At 55.0% G+C, this 17655-nt stretch overlaps 1 protein-coding gene across 2 annotated transcripts; it reads left to right on the top strand.

Moving 5' to 3' along the window:
- Positions 1 to 8981: 8981 nt before the first annotated feature.
- MCAM (melanoma cell adhesion molecule) lies at positions 8982 to 17377 on the top strand. 2 transcript variants are annotated; one of them, XM_052652677.1, is made up of 16 exons: positions 8982 to 9082; positions 10904 to 11028; positions 11118 to 11322; positions 11408 to 11478; positions 11591 to 11678; positions 12753 to 12932; positions 13035 to 13156; positions 13241 to 13403; positions 13499 to 13617; positions 13692 to 13833; positions 13971 to 14092; positions 14200 to 14341; positions 14430 to 14501; positions 14660 to 14807; positions 15100 to 15217; positions 15699 to 17374. In XM_052652677.1, exons 1-16 carry the CDS (start codon positions 9016 to 9018, stop codon positions 15726 to 15728), a joined length of 1914 nt encoding a protein of 637 aa, XP_052508637.1. In that variant the 5' UTR covers positions 8982 to 9015; the 3' UTR covers positions 15729 to 17374. The 2 variants fall into 2 exon arrangements, with proteins under 2 accessions (XP_052508637.1, XP_052508638.1); XM_052652678.1 differs by lacking the exon at positions 15100 to 15217 and having other exon boundaries at positions 15699 to 17377.
- Positions 17378 to 17655: the final 278 nt, after the last annotated feature.

Here is a 17655-nt window from a genome sequence, read left to right as displayed (position 1 = left end):
ATAGCCAAAAATTTTAAAAATCATAATAAATAAAGCCATCATGGTAAAAATTGATTCAGACCAGAACCATTACGGGATGCTAACGTATGTATTACTTATATAATATTTCAGCCTGGGTTGCATAGCCCTACTTCATGCACAAGATTACAACAGACAAACCCGGATTGACAAATATGAACGCAACGTCTGAGGAACCGTTGCAGATATAGGGAAATAACGAGACCTGAAGACTAAAGATAGTAGAGAAAACTGGACTGCATCCTATTCTAGAGGGAAAAGACCAGCACCACAGTGGACATCTGGGACTCTTGTCAAACTGGAATATGGATTATAGACTAATGTTTTGTATCAGTTTAAATCTTCTAAATTGGATAACTGTATTGTGATTATATGGGGCAATATCCTTCTTCTCAGGAAATATTGAAGTACAAAGGGAACTACGAGCACACTGTATGCAATCTACTTTCATGATTTAGAATAATTATACATATGTACACATATCAAATAAAACATTTTAGTTAAAATTTAATATAGATTTTAATTTAGAGAGAATAAAAAAGCAAAATCTGGGGAACTCCCTGGTGGTGCAATGGTTAGGACTCTGAGTTTTCACTGCTGAGAGTGTGGGTTCAAATTCTTGGTGGAGGGACTAAGATCCCACAAGCCAGGTAGCTTGGCCAAAAAAGAAAAAAGCAAAATCTGTGCAAAACATTAATAATCATCTTTGATTCTAACTAAAGAGTATACAGATATGGAATTTAGAAAGATGGCAATGACGACCCTGTATGCAAGACAGCAAAAAAGACACAGAGGTGTATAACGGACTTTTGGACTCAGAGGGAGAGGGAGAGGGTGGGATGATTTGGGAGAATGGCATTGTAACATGTATACTATCATGTAAGAATTGAATCGCCAGTCTATGTCTGACGCAGGATACATCATGCTTGGGGCTGGTGCATAGGGATGACCCACAGAGATGTTATGGGAAGGGAGGTGGGAGGGGGGTTCATGTTTGGGAACACATGTAAGAATTAAAGATTTTAAAATTTAAAAAAAAAAAACTAAAAAAAAAAAAAAGAAAGTGGAACTTTTGGGGGGACTTCCCTGGTGGTCCAGTGGCTAAGACTCCATCCATGCTTCCAATGCAGGAGGCCTGGGCTGATCCCTAGTCAAGGAGCTAGATCCCACAAGCTGCAGTTTTAAAAAGATCCTGCATGCTGCAGCTAAAAAAAAAAAAAAAAGATCCCGCATTTGGCAACGAAGATCTCCCATGAGGCAACTAAGACCTGGCACAGCCTAATTCATTAGTTAAAAAAAAGAGAAGAAAAATGAGACCTTTGGTTCTGTCCCTCTGTGCCTGAATTCAGATGGAGGTAAACTGATTGGCAGGAGATCCCCTGCTCGGAACCGTTTATACACACCCTGCTGTGCTAAACCATTTATCAGGGTCTACAAATCTGGTGTAATCTGGCCTCATACCTCACTGAATTCATTCCTCCCTTGCAGGATATGAACCAACCACTAGCCGTCTCCTGCACAGAGGATGCTACCATACCCTATTTATCCGGTTACCTGCCATTATCCCTTAAAATGAAGGTAGGCGTCAACTCTTCCAGGAAGCCTTCCTTGGCCACTTAAGGCTGAGTTAAGTAACTGTTTGCATTTGTGCACGCTAGTACTTGCACATTATATTCTAATTGTTTACTTGTCAGTCCCCCTCACTACGGCTTCCTCAGTAGCCCAGCGTTCACAAATCCGCCTGCAGTGCAAGAGAGGCAGGTCTAACGCCTGGGTCAGGAAGATCCCCTGGAGGAGGGCATGGCAACCCACTCCAGTATTCTTGCTTGGTAAAATCCTGTGAACAGAGGAGCCTGGCAGGCTACAGTTCATGGGGTCACAAAGAGTCGGACACAACTGAAGCAACCAAGCACGCATTGCCTCACTAGAGTACAAATCTCTTAAGCCCATGAACCTTGTCTAAATTATGATCCCATCCTCCGCCCCCAAGCTTAGTATCTGACACACGACATCCTGGTTCAATGATGAGACAGAGAAAGGAGCTGCCACAATGCCCTTTTCCTGCAAAGTGAACCCTATCTGTGCACACGTCACCTCTGTTTGTACCGCAGTGTTGGCATCACTCAGGATGAATTGAAATGAAGCCTAAGACTCTGGTTTCTCCAACTGATCAATTCTGTTTTTCCATCCTCCCATCCTACCTGCTTTCCCTGAGATGAGAGAACAATCTAAACTGGGGGCACCAGGGGGCGCTCTCAGGCAAGAAGAAATAGAGAAACCCTTCAGTTCAATGGCTCAATCCTCTGACTCTGCAACCCCACAGACTGTAGCACGCCAGGCCGCCCTGTCCATCCCAACTCCCGGAGCCTACTCAAACTCATGTCCATCCTGTCCATGATGCCATCCAACTATCTCACCCTCTGTCATCCCTTTGTCCTCCTGCCTTCAATCTTTCCCAGCATCAGGGTCTCTCCCAATGAGTCGTTTCTTCGCATCAGGTGGACGAAGTATTGGAGTTTTAGCTTCAGCATCAGTCCTTCAACTGAATATTCAGGACTGATTTCCTTTAGGCTGGACTGACTTCCTTTGGGATGATTCCCTTTAGGATGGAGAAAGCCTTATAAACCTCAATTCCAATTTCGTTACATCATTGCTCAAGAACTTGCAGTGGGTCCCCACTGCCTTTTCTATCTTAGGATCCAAGTTCCTCCCACCATGACTTTACCCAACCTCATGTGCCCAACCTCTCCCGTGGATGCACCCTCTACCCTCTTGAATCTCTAGTTTGCCGTGTAACACTTTATTTTAGCACCAGCTGTTTGTATGAAGGTGGTGCCAATAGGTGGTAGCGGTGGCTGAAGCTCTCCTCAAGACACTCTAAGTAAACATACAATGAAAGTGAAAGCGGTGAGCTGGCTGTGCAAACAGCAATTCATGTCTGCCGGCCTCCCCGCGTCAGCCTGACCTTCTAGCCAGATGCTGATGCTGAAACTCTTTAATACCAAAGAAGCAGTTGTTACCGTGTGTGTCCCTTTCTCCAGTCTCACCCTTCCTCTCCTTGTCTGTGCCATTTGCTCTGCTTGGAATGATCTAGCCTCATTCCTCCCCTATCTAAACTTGACTTTTCGCTGGAGCCTCCACACTTTCAGAAAGGCTTTCCTGGCTAGGGCAGGCACCGTCCATAGATGTTCCCTCTTATGAATCCCTGTTGCATTTCCTGTTTATACCACATAATTCGGTGGTATTCAATCTGTTGCTTTCTTTTCCATGATGTGTTTACTTAATCCAGCTGCAAATTATCACAGGTAGGGGGCCCATATTTGAGAGTTGGATCAATCTTGGTTCAACTTTTAGTTCCTTGGAGTGATCAAAAAAGCTCTGGAACTAGACAAAGGTGATGACTGCATAACATTGTGAGCATGTTTGATGCCACTGACTTGTACACTTAAAGTGGTTAAAAGGGTAAGTTTTAGGTTATGCATATTTTACCCCACTGAAGAAAATGTAGCTCCATTACTCACAGGCTGTGCGACTTTAGGTCATGTAACTCTTTTCACTTCAGTTTCCTCATTTTTTGTTGCAAAGATCAAGATAAACATTAGCAATGAAAATGACCCTTAAGTCATGGGCTGAGTTGTACAGCCCTGTGAAAATCTTAGGTATGAGTAGCTTCTTCTCTCTTTCTGAGCACTGCCATGTCCCTTCTCAACAGTCACTGGTTTGGCCACTCACCAAGATTAGTTAATTAAGTGGCAGGGAGATCTCAAAGCCACCAATTCCTTCATGGAGTTTATAGCCGGGTATTGGAGACAAGCGCTTCTGAGGTGGCTCGGTTGGTAAAAGAATCCACCTACAATGCAGGAGATGTGGGTTCAATCCCTGGGTCAGGAATCCCCTGGAGGCGGGCATGGCAACCCACTCCAGTACTCTTGCCTGGAGAATCCCACGGACTGAGGAGCCTGGCGGGCTACAGCCCACAGAGTCACAAAGAGTCAGACACGACTGAAGGGCCTGGGCACATGTGCGTGCTCACACACTGGAGACCAGAGCTGAACTAGCTCTTTCCAGTGTGATCGGGACATAGAAGGAAGGTGCCAGGGAGAACACAGGCCCAGTCTGACCTGGTCTGGGGATTTTCTCTGACTCCAAATCCTGTGTTCTCTCCACTTTTCAAGTTCCCTAGAGGCCGCGGACCCTGGAGACAGGGTTCAGTGTCCCCCTCCCCCCAGCTTGCTGTTCCCTTCTCCCCACCTCTCTGGCAACCTCCAAGGCCAGCTATGGCAACAACAGAAGGGGTCACAGGCCCTGCCAGAGTGCAGTGGAACAAGGCTCCCCTGCTCTGGGGCTCTCCCTGGGGTGTTCATAGCTCTAGGTGTCTCCAGGGGTGTAGCAGAATCTGGGATCACTAGGCTTCCTATAGGCTCCTCTCGGTAGACTAGCTGGCCCTTCCTCAGGGACAACTCAAAGTCAAAATTTAAACAGCTCTCTGGGGACACTCCTCCTCCTGGGTGGTGGTATTTTGGGGAGCGGATGTGAACTTCCCTGAGGGGGAGAGATGTAGGCTCCAGCTTCCGGCCCTTTGCCCTCCTCCCTGCCCCCAGCTTGCTCTGTTCTCCAAATTTAGGATGGGAGGAAGAAGTGGGAAGACGTTTGGGTCCTCAGAGGCCAGAGAGCAGAGACCCAGGACCAGAAGCAAGACAATCCTTTATCACAGCTGACAGGAGCCCCCAGCCCTGTCCAAGGCTGAAATCCTGGCTGGATCATCCTCCCCTCCCCTCTATCAGAGGTCACTGCGCACCCCCCCAACCCCCGGAGGCAGTGCTCAGGGACTCCCCATGTCATGTGGCTCTCTCCGCAAACTCCACCCGGCTCCCACCCTCAACTCAGCTCCCCCTTCTTTTTCCAAAGCAGAGACTGAATCACCTCTACCGGCCCTCGCTGGGAAAGGCCTGGAGACCGGATCTGGGGCTTCCGGAGAGCCCCCAAGGTCCCCTGCCTGAGCCCCTCCCCGGCCCGCAGCAGCCTGAGCATTTATGGTAATGTTTGGATTGGGGCAAGCTCAGCCGGATGCCCCGCCTTCCCTGGGCAGGACCTGGGATCCCCTGGGCTGAGGCCTTGGGTGCTGGAGGGCGGCCCACGTGGAGAGGGAGAGGGACCTGGGGTCGGAGAGGACTAGAGGGGACAGTCCAGGCCCGAGGGACGGCTCAGCAGGGCTGGGGACTAGGACGGGAGGGATGGGTCCCCCTCTGCACACCACACTCACTGCAAACCCTCCCTCTGGTTTATGGGTCCCTAATCCCCAGGAAGAGTCCCCATGCGGCCACATCCTCTTTTCCCTCTCTCCCCCCACCCCCTTAGCAGGGAAGGGGCTGAGAGGAGAGGCCGGCAGCTCCCAGGGGAGTCGCTGGAATGCTGGGAGCCTGGGAACGGACCCTGCAGTGTCCCTGGGAAAGCCAGGCTGTGGGAATCCCACCCACAGCCCCCTCCCCAGGATGCGACACCGGATGCCAGAGACAGATCCCACCTCCCCAAGAGGGGGCTTCTGTGAGAGTGGGAAAACCCCTCTGTCCCAGCCCCAGCCTGGCTCAACCCCGGAGTTCAGTAGGCCAGCTGTGATGGAGACGCCCCCTCCCGCACCCTCCTCTCCCCAACCGGCTCTGATATAATCCCGGTCATTGTGCCACCTCCCCTCCCCCGCCCCTTCTCTGGACCCCTGTACAATGAGGCCTTTGCCTCCTCCAGCACTCAGGGTGGAGATGAACTCACTGACGGTTTCTCCAAGTTTAAAAATAGCCCCTCCCATCTCCCCCCCCCCCCGCCCCACCCACCACCAGCAGCACAAGTCACCCTCCTTCTCTCCCATGGTGTTTCTGGGGTGCAGCTCAGTCCAGGCCACATCTCCTTCCTGCCTGGAGTCAGGTGCGAAGGACATGGGTGAGACCACGTCCGGCCAAGACAGGGGCCGCTTCCCCCTATTCAATCTCTTCCCCAACATTTTCCACCCAGCCCCCCAATATCCGGTTTCCTGGCCCGAGGCTGCCTCAGCAGCAACTGCCCCCCACCCTCCTCCTACCCTGTTTTTTCACTCCCTTAGCACAGTCTCCTCCCAGCTCAGAGCCCCCAACACTGGAAAAAATTCTCTTACCTCCCCTCCAAAGACTCAGACTGAACCCTATTTTTAGGCCAGGCCAGGGAAGGGGGGGGATTCCCCAGCCTCAGTCATCGCCAGTATTGCTGGCCCACCCCCTCCACCCCACAGTGCCTTCTCTTACTGCAGATGTAAACTTGTCTTTATCAGCTTCCTTCCTCTGCTCAGCCTGACCTCATATCCTCCTGGTTAAGGCCCCTCCACCGGACGGGTTTGGTGGGAGACCACTGTACCCACTATGAGAGAGGACTCCTGGGTTTAATCTCACCCCAGCAGGGCTAACCCCCCGGGGCAGGACTAGCCTTGTCTTTTTACCTCCACCTCCACGTGGGGGATGGGGGGTGGTCCCACATTGTACAATGAAATGAAAGCCCCCACTCACCCCAGAGACAGGAGTTGAGGGACTCAGACAGTGGCCACCACGCCTCGCAGCCTCAGTTTCTCTACCTGTGGTCAGACTTATGCCCAAGAGACACACCAAGGGCCTTCTGCACCCCCTGGGTCTGCCGTGGGAGTGAAGAAGGCAGCCTTCCTACCCATTCCTTCTGGAGAGAAATGAGGCAGGGAACTTAGGGCTCTGGTCAGGGGCTCTGCTGATCCTGGCCTGCATCTGGGCAAGGCTACCTCCACCGAGTCCAGGCACAGCAGTGTCTGCAGATGGAAAGCCCACAGTGGCCTCCTTGGCGCTCCCCTTCTGCTGGACCTCCATCCTCTCTCACTGAAAGTTCTTCCCCGTCTGCTTCCTCTCTTTCCTGCAGATGCCCATCTCAGACACACTCCACCTCCCACTCCTTCACCCTGTGCTGCCCTCGTTCTGCTTGCTTCTGCCTCCAGTCCCCTCTGAAGCCCCTCCAAGGACCTGACCTCTTTGGTTTGGAATCCTAGCGCGGCCCCACTCAATGAAGCCTTCTTGAGGTTGTCTGCCCCCTGACCTCTACCACCCACTCCCTGGCAGCCCAGAGCACCCTAAGCTACTGGCTTCCCTAAAGGACAGTCTCTGTGCTAGTTTGGTGGGGACGTGTGGGACACAGAGGTCACCCTGGGCTCTATCCTCACTTCCCTTTCACCGCAGAGGCAGCCCCACCACTCCCTCCTAGCTTCACTCTTCTCACAACGGAAGAAGGATTCTGAACTGACCGTCCTTGGTGGTTGGTTGGCTTTGCTCTCAGGCTGGAGAGAGGAGAATGATTAGTTAATGGTGTTAAGAGAAGGGAAGGGGGGTGGAGGCAGGGAAGCAGAATACTATGCCCAGCTCTGAGCTTGTCAGGGCAAACAGCATCCTTCAGCCATTCCCATTCCTGCCCCTGCAGACAAAAACAAACGCATCCATTCCATTCTGGGCCCTGGGCCAGTCCATACATTCACTCTGGGGGAGGAGGAAGCACCATCATTCTCTTACCCCCCACCCCTACCCTGGGCTCCAAGCCCCTGGCTTGGCCTGCCTGGCATGGCCTCTGGCTGAAAATTAATGGAGACGGAGGAGGGGAGCAGCAAGGATCTGAAAGATGAGGGCTGATGTGGCTCAAGAGTCATCTCGGCGTCATCAAAACACCATCCCGGAGCATCCTCTAAGTCACTTGCCCATTTGCTGCCTCACCCTGCTCCTCCCCCACCCAGCGGCAAGGCTGCCCTGCCTAGGACAGGACTCTATTCCAAACCCAGGCCTCCTTTAGACCATCCCAGTTAGAGGGGTCCCAGCTGATGTGGACCCCTTTCCCAGGGTCAGGGAGCTGGGGGTCTGTCTCTATGAGACAAGAATCAGTCTCACTCTCCAGAGCCTCAGTTCAGGTTCAAGGGGCCCGAAGACCCAGGCATTGGACATAAGGGGAAATGCAGGTCCCCTCGCCTTGCTGGGACAGATTCCACTTGGGCAGGGCAGCCTGGAGTCAGTTCTGATTCCTCCTCCAAACCCCCCACCCTCAGCTGCTGGGGGGCCAGAGCCCTGCTGCAGGGGGTCCCATCAACCCTCAGCAACAGCAACAGGTATGGGGGGAGCAAGCTGGAGACCTTGTGCCCATTAACTCATTTTTCTCCCTCTTTTCTTCATTCAGGGGAAACTGAGTCCCAGGTTGGGTTCAGTGAGTGAAGCCAGAAGCAGAAACCTCAAGATCCAGGCTCAGTGGGACAAGTGTGACAACTTCGGGCCTGTGAATTCAGCCCCTCCCTGCTTCCTCTGGTCTGAGACTTGCAGGAGCTGGGGATGAAGGGACCACCCTTAGCGCGCCGCCTCCACTCCCCAGTACAGATGCCTCTGGCTCTGTGGGCCCTGGGCCCAGGGTTCTTCCCTCACAGCGGCCAGGACTGCAAGACTTGGGGGCAGTGCCAGGCCGCCGGCCGCCGCAGTGGTGCAACCGTTCTGGGAAGCCCGATTTCTCTGGGGCAGAGGTCCGGGGGAGTGGAGGAGGCGGCGGGCAGAAGAGCTTAAAAGGGAGCGAGGTGCCCATCAAGGACATTAAGGACCTGCCAGTGGCTCCTCCGCCAGGAGGTCCCCCAGGGCTACACGGGCTGGCTGGGGCTAAGCCGGGTCTGACCCGGCGGGACTCCAGCATCCGGGCCAGCTTCTCCCTGCAGCCGCCTCGGAGACACCTGTCACCGCCCCCTGTCCGTTCCCTAGCGAGGGGCTGGGAGGAAGGCTCCGGCCTAACCCCGCGCCGCGCTGTTCGGCGGCGCAGCTCCGGGCATCTCGGCGCCGGGCCCGCCCCCTAGGGCTGCGGCGCGCCGGGCGGGGGGTGGGCTGCGCGGGGCGTGGCGGGCGGCCCGGGCGCCCGGGCCCCCTCCCCCGCCCCCCTGACGTCAGCCCCGGCGGCCGCGAGCTCCCTCACTTGGCTCTCGCCCTCCGGCCGGGAAGCATGGGACGGTCCGGGCTCATCTGCGCTTTCCTGCTCGCCGTCTGCTGCTGCTCTCGCCGCGCCGCGGGTGAGTGAGCTCGCTGGGGCCTCGCACCCCGAACGGTCCGGCCGGGCGGTCTTCGGCGGAGCGTGCCCGGGAGCAGAGCCCGCATCCCGGCGGGGGCCGGAGCTTTGCGCGGCGGCGTGCGCTCCTCCTCTCCGGGTCCCCGGCACCCGGCGCCTTGCGCGCGTACAACTCTTCTTTATGGCCAGTTTGCAGCCTCTGTTCCAGACCATCCTGGGAGCAGGACTGGGCAGACGGGGAGGGGGCTGCTGCATGCAGCGGGAAGGGGTGGAGCAGAGTCCCTTCGGGCTCTGGGGAGAGCTTTTCTTCAGGTGCTTTCTCGGGGGCGGGGGGCGGGGAGCGTGATTGGAGCCTTGGCGGGAGGGGCAGCTACAGCGCATCCCCAAATCCTGAATTCCGCGCCCGCCTGTTGCTGGAAAACGCAGCTTTCTTAGCTGGAGGGGTGCACCGACCCCTCCCTCTCCCGCCTGGGCTTCGAGCCAGGCTAGAGGTGAGCGCGAGGGGGAGGAACGGCGGCTCCCGCCCTGCCAGGGCGTTGGCAAAGACTGGAGCGCCGTGTGGGTCCCCTCGCCCCTACCCGGGTGACGGGGTCACAGGTGGCAGGGACTAGGGATCGCGGAGTCCCAGAGTGCGAGCGCCCCAGACTTGTTTGTTACACGTCCCGGAATGGGACCAGATTCAGGTGGGAAAAGGGCCCCAGCACCTCGGAGTTTTTCTCTGAAACTGCCTAGGAGCCGAGCGCTCCCGGGCTCACCCTACCCTTGTATGGCCGCAGTGGTGTCGCTCGTTTCTCTTGGCTCCGTTTCCCGGGTTCTAGCCGCTGGCTGGCTGGGAAAGGGGAGGTCTGGGCAATACCCAATGCCATGGCTTCGTGCCCATGCCAACAGTGTCCCTGGGGTACCCTCGGTTGCTGCCTTCAAAGTCTTTCTGGGGGATGGAGGGGAAAGGGCTGCATGGGGCTCCAGTGCTGCAGAAGGTCCAGCCCCACCCTGCCCCGTTCTTCTAGGGCTGGGGAAACCGAGTCAGGGAGCTGAGGCTTTTGCTCTGGGCTGAAGACCACTCCAACAGCCCTCATTGTATGGGAGCCAGCCCAGGGCAACCACCCAGGCACCCAAGTCCAACCAGATGGTATGGAGTGACATCACCTCCTTGTGGGGCGGGCAGGACACTGGCACCGCTGACGTCACTCTTGCCCACTGCCTGGCCCTTGCCCTGACCCCTGCCCCCCGACCCCAGGGAGAGGTTCTGGCCCCTCCATGACTCTGACCCCTTCTGTACTCACAAGACTCCCAGGATGGGGTCCCCTGAGAGTGTGGGAATTCACAGAGGTGCTGCTTACGGAGTAGGAGGTAGGGGTCTCCTGACCAGGGCTGCCCATTGGGGTCTTATGGGGGGGCGTTCGGGGGCAAAGGGTAGAGTAGTGATGTCTTACCCTGGGTGTGGGGACAAAAAGGGCCTGTGTGCCTGGGCCTGGCACGTGCCGTGCATTCCCTCACCCTGAGCTCACCCAGGGAGGAGGGGGCCTGGAAGGAAAGGGGCCTTCCTCTTGGCCCACCCTCTGCCAGCCTCATCTGGGAGTTCCTAGTGCTCAGGGTCTCTGCTCCAATGACCAGAAATGTCCATCCCTAGCTCCCTTGAGCCAGGAGAAGGCCAGTCCCCAGGTTGGGGGGTCATACAGAGTGCTTGAGGCTTAGAGAGGACAGCGTGCCCTTCGAACCCTCACTGAAGTGGCAGAGAGAACAGCTGCTACAAGTGGGTGTGAGCGAAGGGCATGGTGAGCAGCTGGAGCTTACACAGCTGCTGGTGCCCCCCCGACCCCACCAGGTGTGCCCGGAGAGGCCGAGCAGCCGGAGCCCGAGCTGGTGGAGGTGGAAGTGGGCCACACGGCCCTTCTGAAGTGTGGCCTCTCCCACGCCCAGGGCAACCTCAGCCACGTGGACTGGTTTTCTGTGAGTGCAGAAGAGGGCAGCAGGGGTGGGAGGCCCTGCCCTTCATGTAGTCCCAGGACCCTCACCCCCACCCTGCTGCCTCCGCTCAGGTCCACAAGGAGAAGCGGATGCTCATCTTCCGTGTGCGTCAGGGCCAGGGCCAGAGCGAGCCTGGGGAGTACCACAACCGGCTTAGCCTCCAGGACAAAGGGACTACTCTGGTCCTGACCGGCATCACCCCCCATGATGACCGCATCTTCACGTGCCAGGGCAAGCGCCGGGCTCAGGAGCACCGCATCCGGCTCCGTGTCTACAGTGAGTGCCCTGTCCGTGCCTTGTGGGCAGCGAGGGGCATGGGAAGCGGTGGTCCTACATGCCTCCCCATCTCTCTCCCTTGTAGAAGCTCCGGAGGAGCCAAGCATCCAGGTCAATACCTTGGGCATTTCTGTCAACAGTGAGGAGCCTGTGGAGGTGAGGTCTGCTGGGGTGGCCTGGGGTTGGGGGAGGCAGGTAGGCAGGAGCTAAGAGGGAGCAGCTTGGCCAGGTCACAGAGTTAGGAAGCCTCACACCCTGCCCTCCTTAGGTTGCCACCTGTGTCGGAAGGAATGGGTACCCTGTTCCTCAAGTCACCTGGTACAAGAATGGCCAGTCCCTGAAGGAGGAGAAGAACCGTAAGTCATCCTCTCTGCCCTTAGAAGCCATGCTTGTGGCACTGTATGGGGACCGCTTTGCACTTTTACTTTGTTTTTTTGACTGCAGTGTGAGGCATGCCGGCTCTTAGTTCCCCGACCAGGAATGAAACCCATGACCCCTGTATTGGGAGCATGGAGTCTTTAATCACTGGACTGCCAGGGAAGTCACTATTGTATTTTTTTTTTTCAAGTACACAAGCCATCCATGAAAATATTATCATTAGGGTTTAAACTGTACAGAAAATCTAGAAGGAAAATTTTCCTTCCTGCCCCAGACCCCCCTCCCAGAAATATCTCTGCTGTCAGTGTGTATGTATTCTTTCAAGCCTATTTCTAGGTCCTTACTCACACATGTAAATATATCTAGGACTATATAGAGTTTTGTTTTTTATTACTTAAATCAGTGGTTCTCTTCTAAGGCTGATCTTGCTCTCCTCTGGGACACTTGGCAGTGTCTGGAAATATTTTTGGTTGTTGCAAATAGCGAGATGCAACTGGCATCTGGTGGGGGGTTAGTGAGGCCAAGGATGCTGTAAACATCCCACAGGGCACAGAGTACTTCTGGCTCCAGATCTCAGTGCTGAGGTGGAGAAACCCCGATCTGAATGGCACAGCCTGCCCTACACTTTGTTTCCCTTTTGACAACAAGTCCTGGAAATCTTGCTGAATCGCTCTGTTTAGATCTACCTGATTGATTGTTTACCTACTGCCCAGCATTTCACATGGCTGAGCTATAATCTAATATATAATATAGCTATAATATGATCTAGCTAACCATTCATTCTGGTTAGTAGATGTCCAGAGTGTTTTCTCTGTATTTTTAAATCACTGCAGTATTATTTGCACACACCCTTGTATGAGTGCCCACGTGTGTTTGGGGTAGGTAACAAGCAGTAAAGAGCTGGGTTGAAGGGTTGCAGGTGGCATTCGTAATGATCCGTGGCCCTCTACAAGGGCTCCCTGCCCTTCCTTCCCCGACTCAAGATGACACAGGGTGGGGATGGAGGCGGAGCGGAGACTCACCGAACCATTCTCCCCTTCCTCCCTGCCCAGGGGTCCACATCCAGTCATCCCAGACGGAGGAGTCGAGTGGTCTGTTTACCTTGCGCAGCGTTCTGCAGGCGCAGGTGTCCAAGGAGGACAAAGATGCCCAGTTTTACTGTGAGCTCAGCTACCGGCTGCCCAGTGGGAACCACATGAAAGAATCTAAGGAGGTCACCGTCCCTGTTTTCTGTGAGTACCGACTCTTCACAATGGGGCTGAGTCCTGCGAGCATCTGCCCACCCGGCGCAGAGGCCGCTCTTGGGCTGAGAACTGTCCCCTTTGCCTGTGCAGACCCGGCAGAGAGAGTGTGGTTGGAAGTGGAGCCTGAGGGGATGCTGAAGGAGGGGGACCGTGTGGAAATCAGGTGTTTGGCTGATGGCAACCCCCAGCCCCACTTCAGCATCATCAAGCAGGTGTGGGGCCCTCTGTTCTGGGTGGAGGCGGGCATGCAGGAGTGGCTGGAGGTCCGCTCTGATCACGCCTTCGTCCTCTCCCAGAACCTCAACACCAGGGAGATGGAGGAAGAGAGGACGGATGACAACGGGGTCCTGGTCTTGGATCCTGCACAGAAGGAGCATAGTGGCCGCTATGAATGTCAGGGCCTGGACTTGGAGACCACGACATCGCTGCAGAGCGACCAACAGGAGCTGGTGGTGAACTGTGAGGGGCTGGGGGCCCAGGACAGGGGGACCAGGCTGGGGCAAGAGGGAAGCCAACCCGCCCTGTCCTGCCTGACCCCACTGCTGCACCCCCAGATGTGTCTGATGTCCGGGTGAGCCCCGCAGCCCCTGAGAGCCAGGAGGGCAGCAGCCTCACCCTGAACTGTGAGGCCGAGAGCAACCAGGACCTTCAGTTCCAGTGGCTGAGAGAAAAGGTACCCAGGTGGGCCCAGGGCTCCGGGGGGATGGGTGGGCCTGGGAGTGACCTCTGACCCATATCTCACCCCAGACAGGCAAGTTACTGGCAAAGGGGCAGGTGCTCCAGTTACACAACCTGAAACGGGAGGAAGGGGGAGGCTACCGCTGCCTGGCCTCTGTGCCCAGCATTCCCGGCCTGAACCGCTCCCAGCTGGTCAACGTGGCCATCTTTGGTGAGGCCCTTGAGTTGGTCAGTGTTTTCAAGCTCTTTGGGGGCCAGAAATCACCTGTTGCCCTAGGGCACTCTGGTGCGGGAGTGGGTGGCGGGCAGGCAGAGTGTGCTGTCTCAACCCGCCCTGCCCTCACGCAGGGCCCCCGTGGATGGCATCAAGGGAGAAGAAGATGTGGGTGAAGGAGAACTCAGTGCTGAATCTGTCCTGTGAAGCCTCGGGGCACCCTCGGCCCAGCATCGTGTGGAGCGTCCACGGCATGGTGAGCACGCACACGGCAGCCTCCCAGGTGCTGGGCCGTCCCCTTGCAGGCTCTGCAGCCACTGCCCGACACCCTCCCACCCCTGAGCTGCTTCTCTTTCCTTGCAGGCAAGTGAGCAAGACCAGGAGCCACAGAATGTCCTGAGTGTCCTGAACGTCCTGGTGACCCCAGAGCTGTTGGAGACAGGCGCTGAGTGCGTGGCCTCCAACTCCCTGGGCAGAAACACCACCATCATTTTCCTGGAGCTGGGTAAGGGCCGGGTCCTGCAGAGGGGGCGGGGGTGGGCTCATTCCTATCCCACCCTTGACCCCAATCCATTTCATGTCTTCCACCCCAGACTCCAACAGAACCACCAACCTCAGTACCTCCACCGTCAGCCCCCCTGCCAGAGCCAACGGCACCTCAACAGGTGAGCTGGGCTGGACCGGGCATCCTCATTCTGCCCTGCCCAGCCCAGGGGAGCCCTGGGCAGCTGCCTACCTTCCATCAGCCCTGGACTGGGCAGGGCAGTGATGGTAATGTGGCAGCCTGGGGCAGGGAGTGACTCTGAGTGTCTTTGTGGAACAGAGAAGAAGCTGACAGAGCCGGAAAGCAAGGGTGTGGTCATCGTGGCTGTGACCGTGTGCGTCCTGGTCCTGGCCTTGCTGGGCGCTGTCCTCTATTTCTTCTACAAGAAGGGCAAGCTGCCATGTGGACGGTCAGGCAAACAAGAGATGTAAGCATGGTACCTGGCATCTTGCACACCCACCCCCCCATCTCACGCTGCCAGCTTGTTGCCTCCTCAGGGACGTTCCCCCGCCAGCCCCTGGCCCACTTGCCCGGGACACCTGCTTTCCCACCACTACCTAGCTCCTTCCACCACACTGCTTCCCTTCTTCCCTGTTGCCCTTCCCCAGCTGGCCCAGAACACCCAAGGGCCCGTCATCACCCAGTGCCCCATCCCTCCTGACAGCCCCCCTTCCCTTGCCCTCAAGTTGCCAACCTCTTGCCTCCCTCCCTCCTCCCAGCACGCTGCCCCCGTCTCGTAAGAGCGAATTTGTAGTTGAAGTTAAGTCAGATAAGCTCCCAGAAGAGATGGGACTCCTTCAGGGCAGCAGCGGTGACAAGAGGGCTCCAGGAGACCAGGTAGGAGGCAGTTCCCGTGGCCAGAGCCTGACAGTCTTCAGGGATTGGGAGCAGCAGGGGCTGACGGTTGCTGAACACTAACTCTGTCCTTCATCCTTCCCCATCTCCAACGGGGAGCAGCTCCCACCTTGTCTCCCTAACACTACTCACAGCTGGTAGGGCCAGGCAGGTGGCTGAGGGACCCCGGAGAAGGTAGCCCCCAGGACCAAGAGCAGGACCCAGTCTATCACCACTTCCTGAACGGCGCTGGTGGCTCACATCACTAGGTGTGACGTGCGGCCCAGTGTGATTTGGGGTCTCATCTCTCATTCCCTGCCCTGCCACCCCCCGCCCCCACCCCACCCTGGCTTCTTTCCCTCCAGGCGCTGCACCTAGTCCATCAGCTGTGGCTTCAGTCCCTCCTCCCTTTTAGTGCTCACACCTAAACTCTGGTCTGTGTCTCCGAATTCCTGCCTCACTTCTGCTCTTCACCCCTCTTTAGGGAGAGAAATACATCGATCTGAGGCACTAGCCGCTGAATCACACGGCGCTCCCTGTCCTGCCTGGAACCTCCCGTTCCCTGCTCAGCCTCCTCCGCAGCACTCAGGATGGTCGCCAAAGCCTCTAAAGTGGACTACTGAAGTGGAGAAGACCACCCCCCCCCGCCCCCAGCTCACCTGCAGACCCTGTTTCAGAGGGCATGTGGGCTGGGACCTGAGCTGTCCTGAGAAAGACCTCATGTGGCCCTGGAGGCCCCCTCTTTGGGGACCTGTTCACCATGGTCTCAATTTGTTCAGACCAAGGAGGGGCCTCAGTATCCCAGAAATGCATAGGAGAGTTTCTTATAGAACTTGTTTTCTCTTTACACATTATGGATGTAAGTACCTGTCTTCTACCAGCAACCAAATTAGGTAGCCTGTTCATCTTGAGCTGACTTCCTGCTCCAGGGCTGGCTTCATAATCCAGTCGTATCGCTGAAGTGTGGTTGCAGTGAGCCCAGGCCTGTCTCCGCGGGTGAGGGTTGCTGCTCACTTCAGCTCTGGGGAGACCCCCCCACAGTAAATGGAAGCAGCTGCCTGCCTGCTCCTGGAGTCCCTTTTGCGACACTCCTTTCTTTCCCTGGGCAGAAGCCAGGACCTGGTGGTGGTCCTTACAGGATAGTCAGTGAGGATGCCGGGCACAGCTTTCCAGAGTGAAGGCCGTTGGGCCCGAGCACCCTCATTCACTTGGCTCCCCCCACCCTCTCTAGGAATCACGTTATGACTGAACGCTGCGGGTAGGGGCTGGAGATGAGGTCCAGATTGTCCTTTACAAGGGTTAAGGCTATAAAGTTATATTAGCACCAGGGTTCTAATGGGAGAATGGTACTTGGAGATGAGAAATGGGCCTGGCTAGAGCTTTGGGGCGTGTATGTGTATCTGCGTGTATGTGTGTGTGTATATTTACAGTTTTGTTAGGTTGTAAATTTGCAAATTGTTTCCTTTTTATATATGTGTGTATATATATATATATATATGAAAAATAAAGCTTAATTGTCCCTTAATCTTCAGTTTTTATTCATCATGGGTACCACAGCAGCCTGCGGCCTGCAGTTGGAACCATGCCAAAAGGAACACAGAGCCCTTTGCAGTTGGGAGCAGGGACCAGAGGTCATCTCTGCTTCTCAGCAGAGGGCTCGAGCTCTAACACAGAGGATAAGCTTGCTCCTTAGCAGCAGAGCTGCCCTGATCAAGGCAGCTTGCAGAGTCTGGTGAGCTGTCGGCAAGAGTTTTTGCCCCTTTCCAGTCGCTTAGACGGCCCTCCAGGTAGCAGAACAGATGTCTGGTGATGAACTGGTGGGATTATACATCTGACCCTGTAGTTTCCCAAGGTATTACTCCTTGACCCAGGAATGAGCAAGAACTCTGGTCTGCTACAACAAAAGAAACTTTATTTAAAAATATTTTTTACAGACATGGGTGCCTGAAAAAGCTCTTTAGTTAACTGTGTATGGAAGTGAAAAAAATTAATAAATAACATTAGTATAACAGAACCTCTAAACATTAATACATTGGCAAAACAAAATGGACTTAAAATGAAAATGACTCTTAAAGCTCTGCTATTCTCTGTAAGAATATTTACCTTCTGTTTTATTCTTTACAGGTGAGAATGATTAAATACTGCTAATATAATTTTTTTATATTAATGACACATTTTTAAAATAGTCCACAAAAATCTCATCTAAGGTTTCACTTTGTTTTAACACTGATATACAAATGGGACTCTTCATTCTGGAGAAAGCATCAAGTTCTCTCCAGCCCCACCCAGGCCAAGAATGTCAAAATCCTGAATAAAGGAGGACTTTGAAAAGAACTGTTTCTATCTCCCAATTCTTTATTAAGTTAAAGGCAAGGAAGAACTGAGAAGAGGGGAAGAGACAAGTAAAACGTCATTATACAGAAAACTTTTGTTGTTGAGAT

Source organism: Budorcas taxicolor, chromosome 15 (assembly GCF_023091745.1).
Source record: "Budorcas taxicolor isolate Tak-1 chromosome 15, Takin1.1, whole genome shotgun sequence".
In the NCBI taxonomy this organism is placed as follows: Eukaryota; Metazoa; Chordata; class Mammalia; order Artiodactyla; family Bovidae; genus Budorcas; species Budorcas taxicolor.
This window is presented reverse-complemented; position numbering and strand designations above follow the sequence as displayed.

Bases quoted from the DNA above. Each gene is read 5' to 3' on its own strand.
- MCAM (XM_052652677.1), top strand. From the start codon at position 9,016: ATGGGACGGTCCGGGCTCATCTGCGCTTTCCTGCTCGCCGTCTGCTGC. The intron at 11,479-11,590 runs GTGAGGTCTGCT...TGCCCTCCTTAG, and splicing joins ACAGTGAGGAGCCTGTGGAG to GTTGCCACCTGTGTCGGAAG. The intron at 14,502-14,659 runs GTGAGCTGGGCT...TTTGTGGAACAG, and splicing joins AGCCAACGGCACCTCAACAG to AGAAGAAGCTGACAGAGCCG.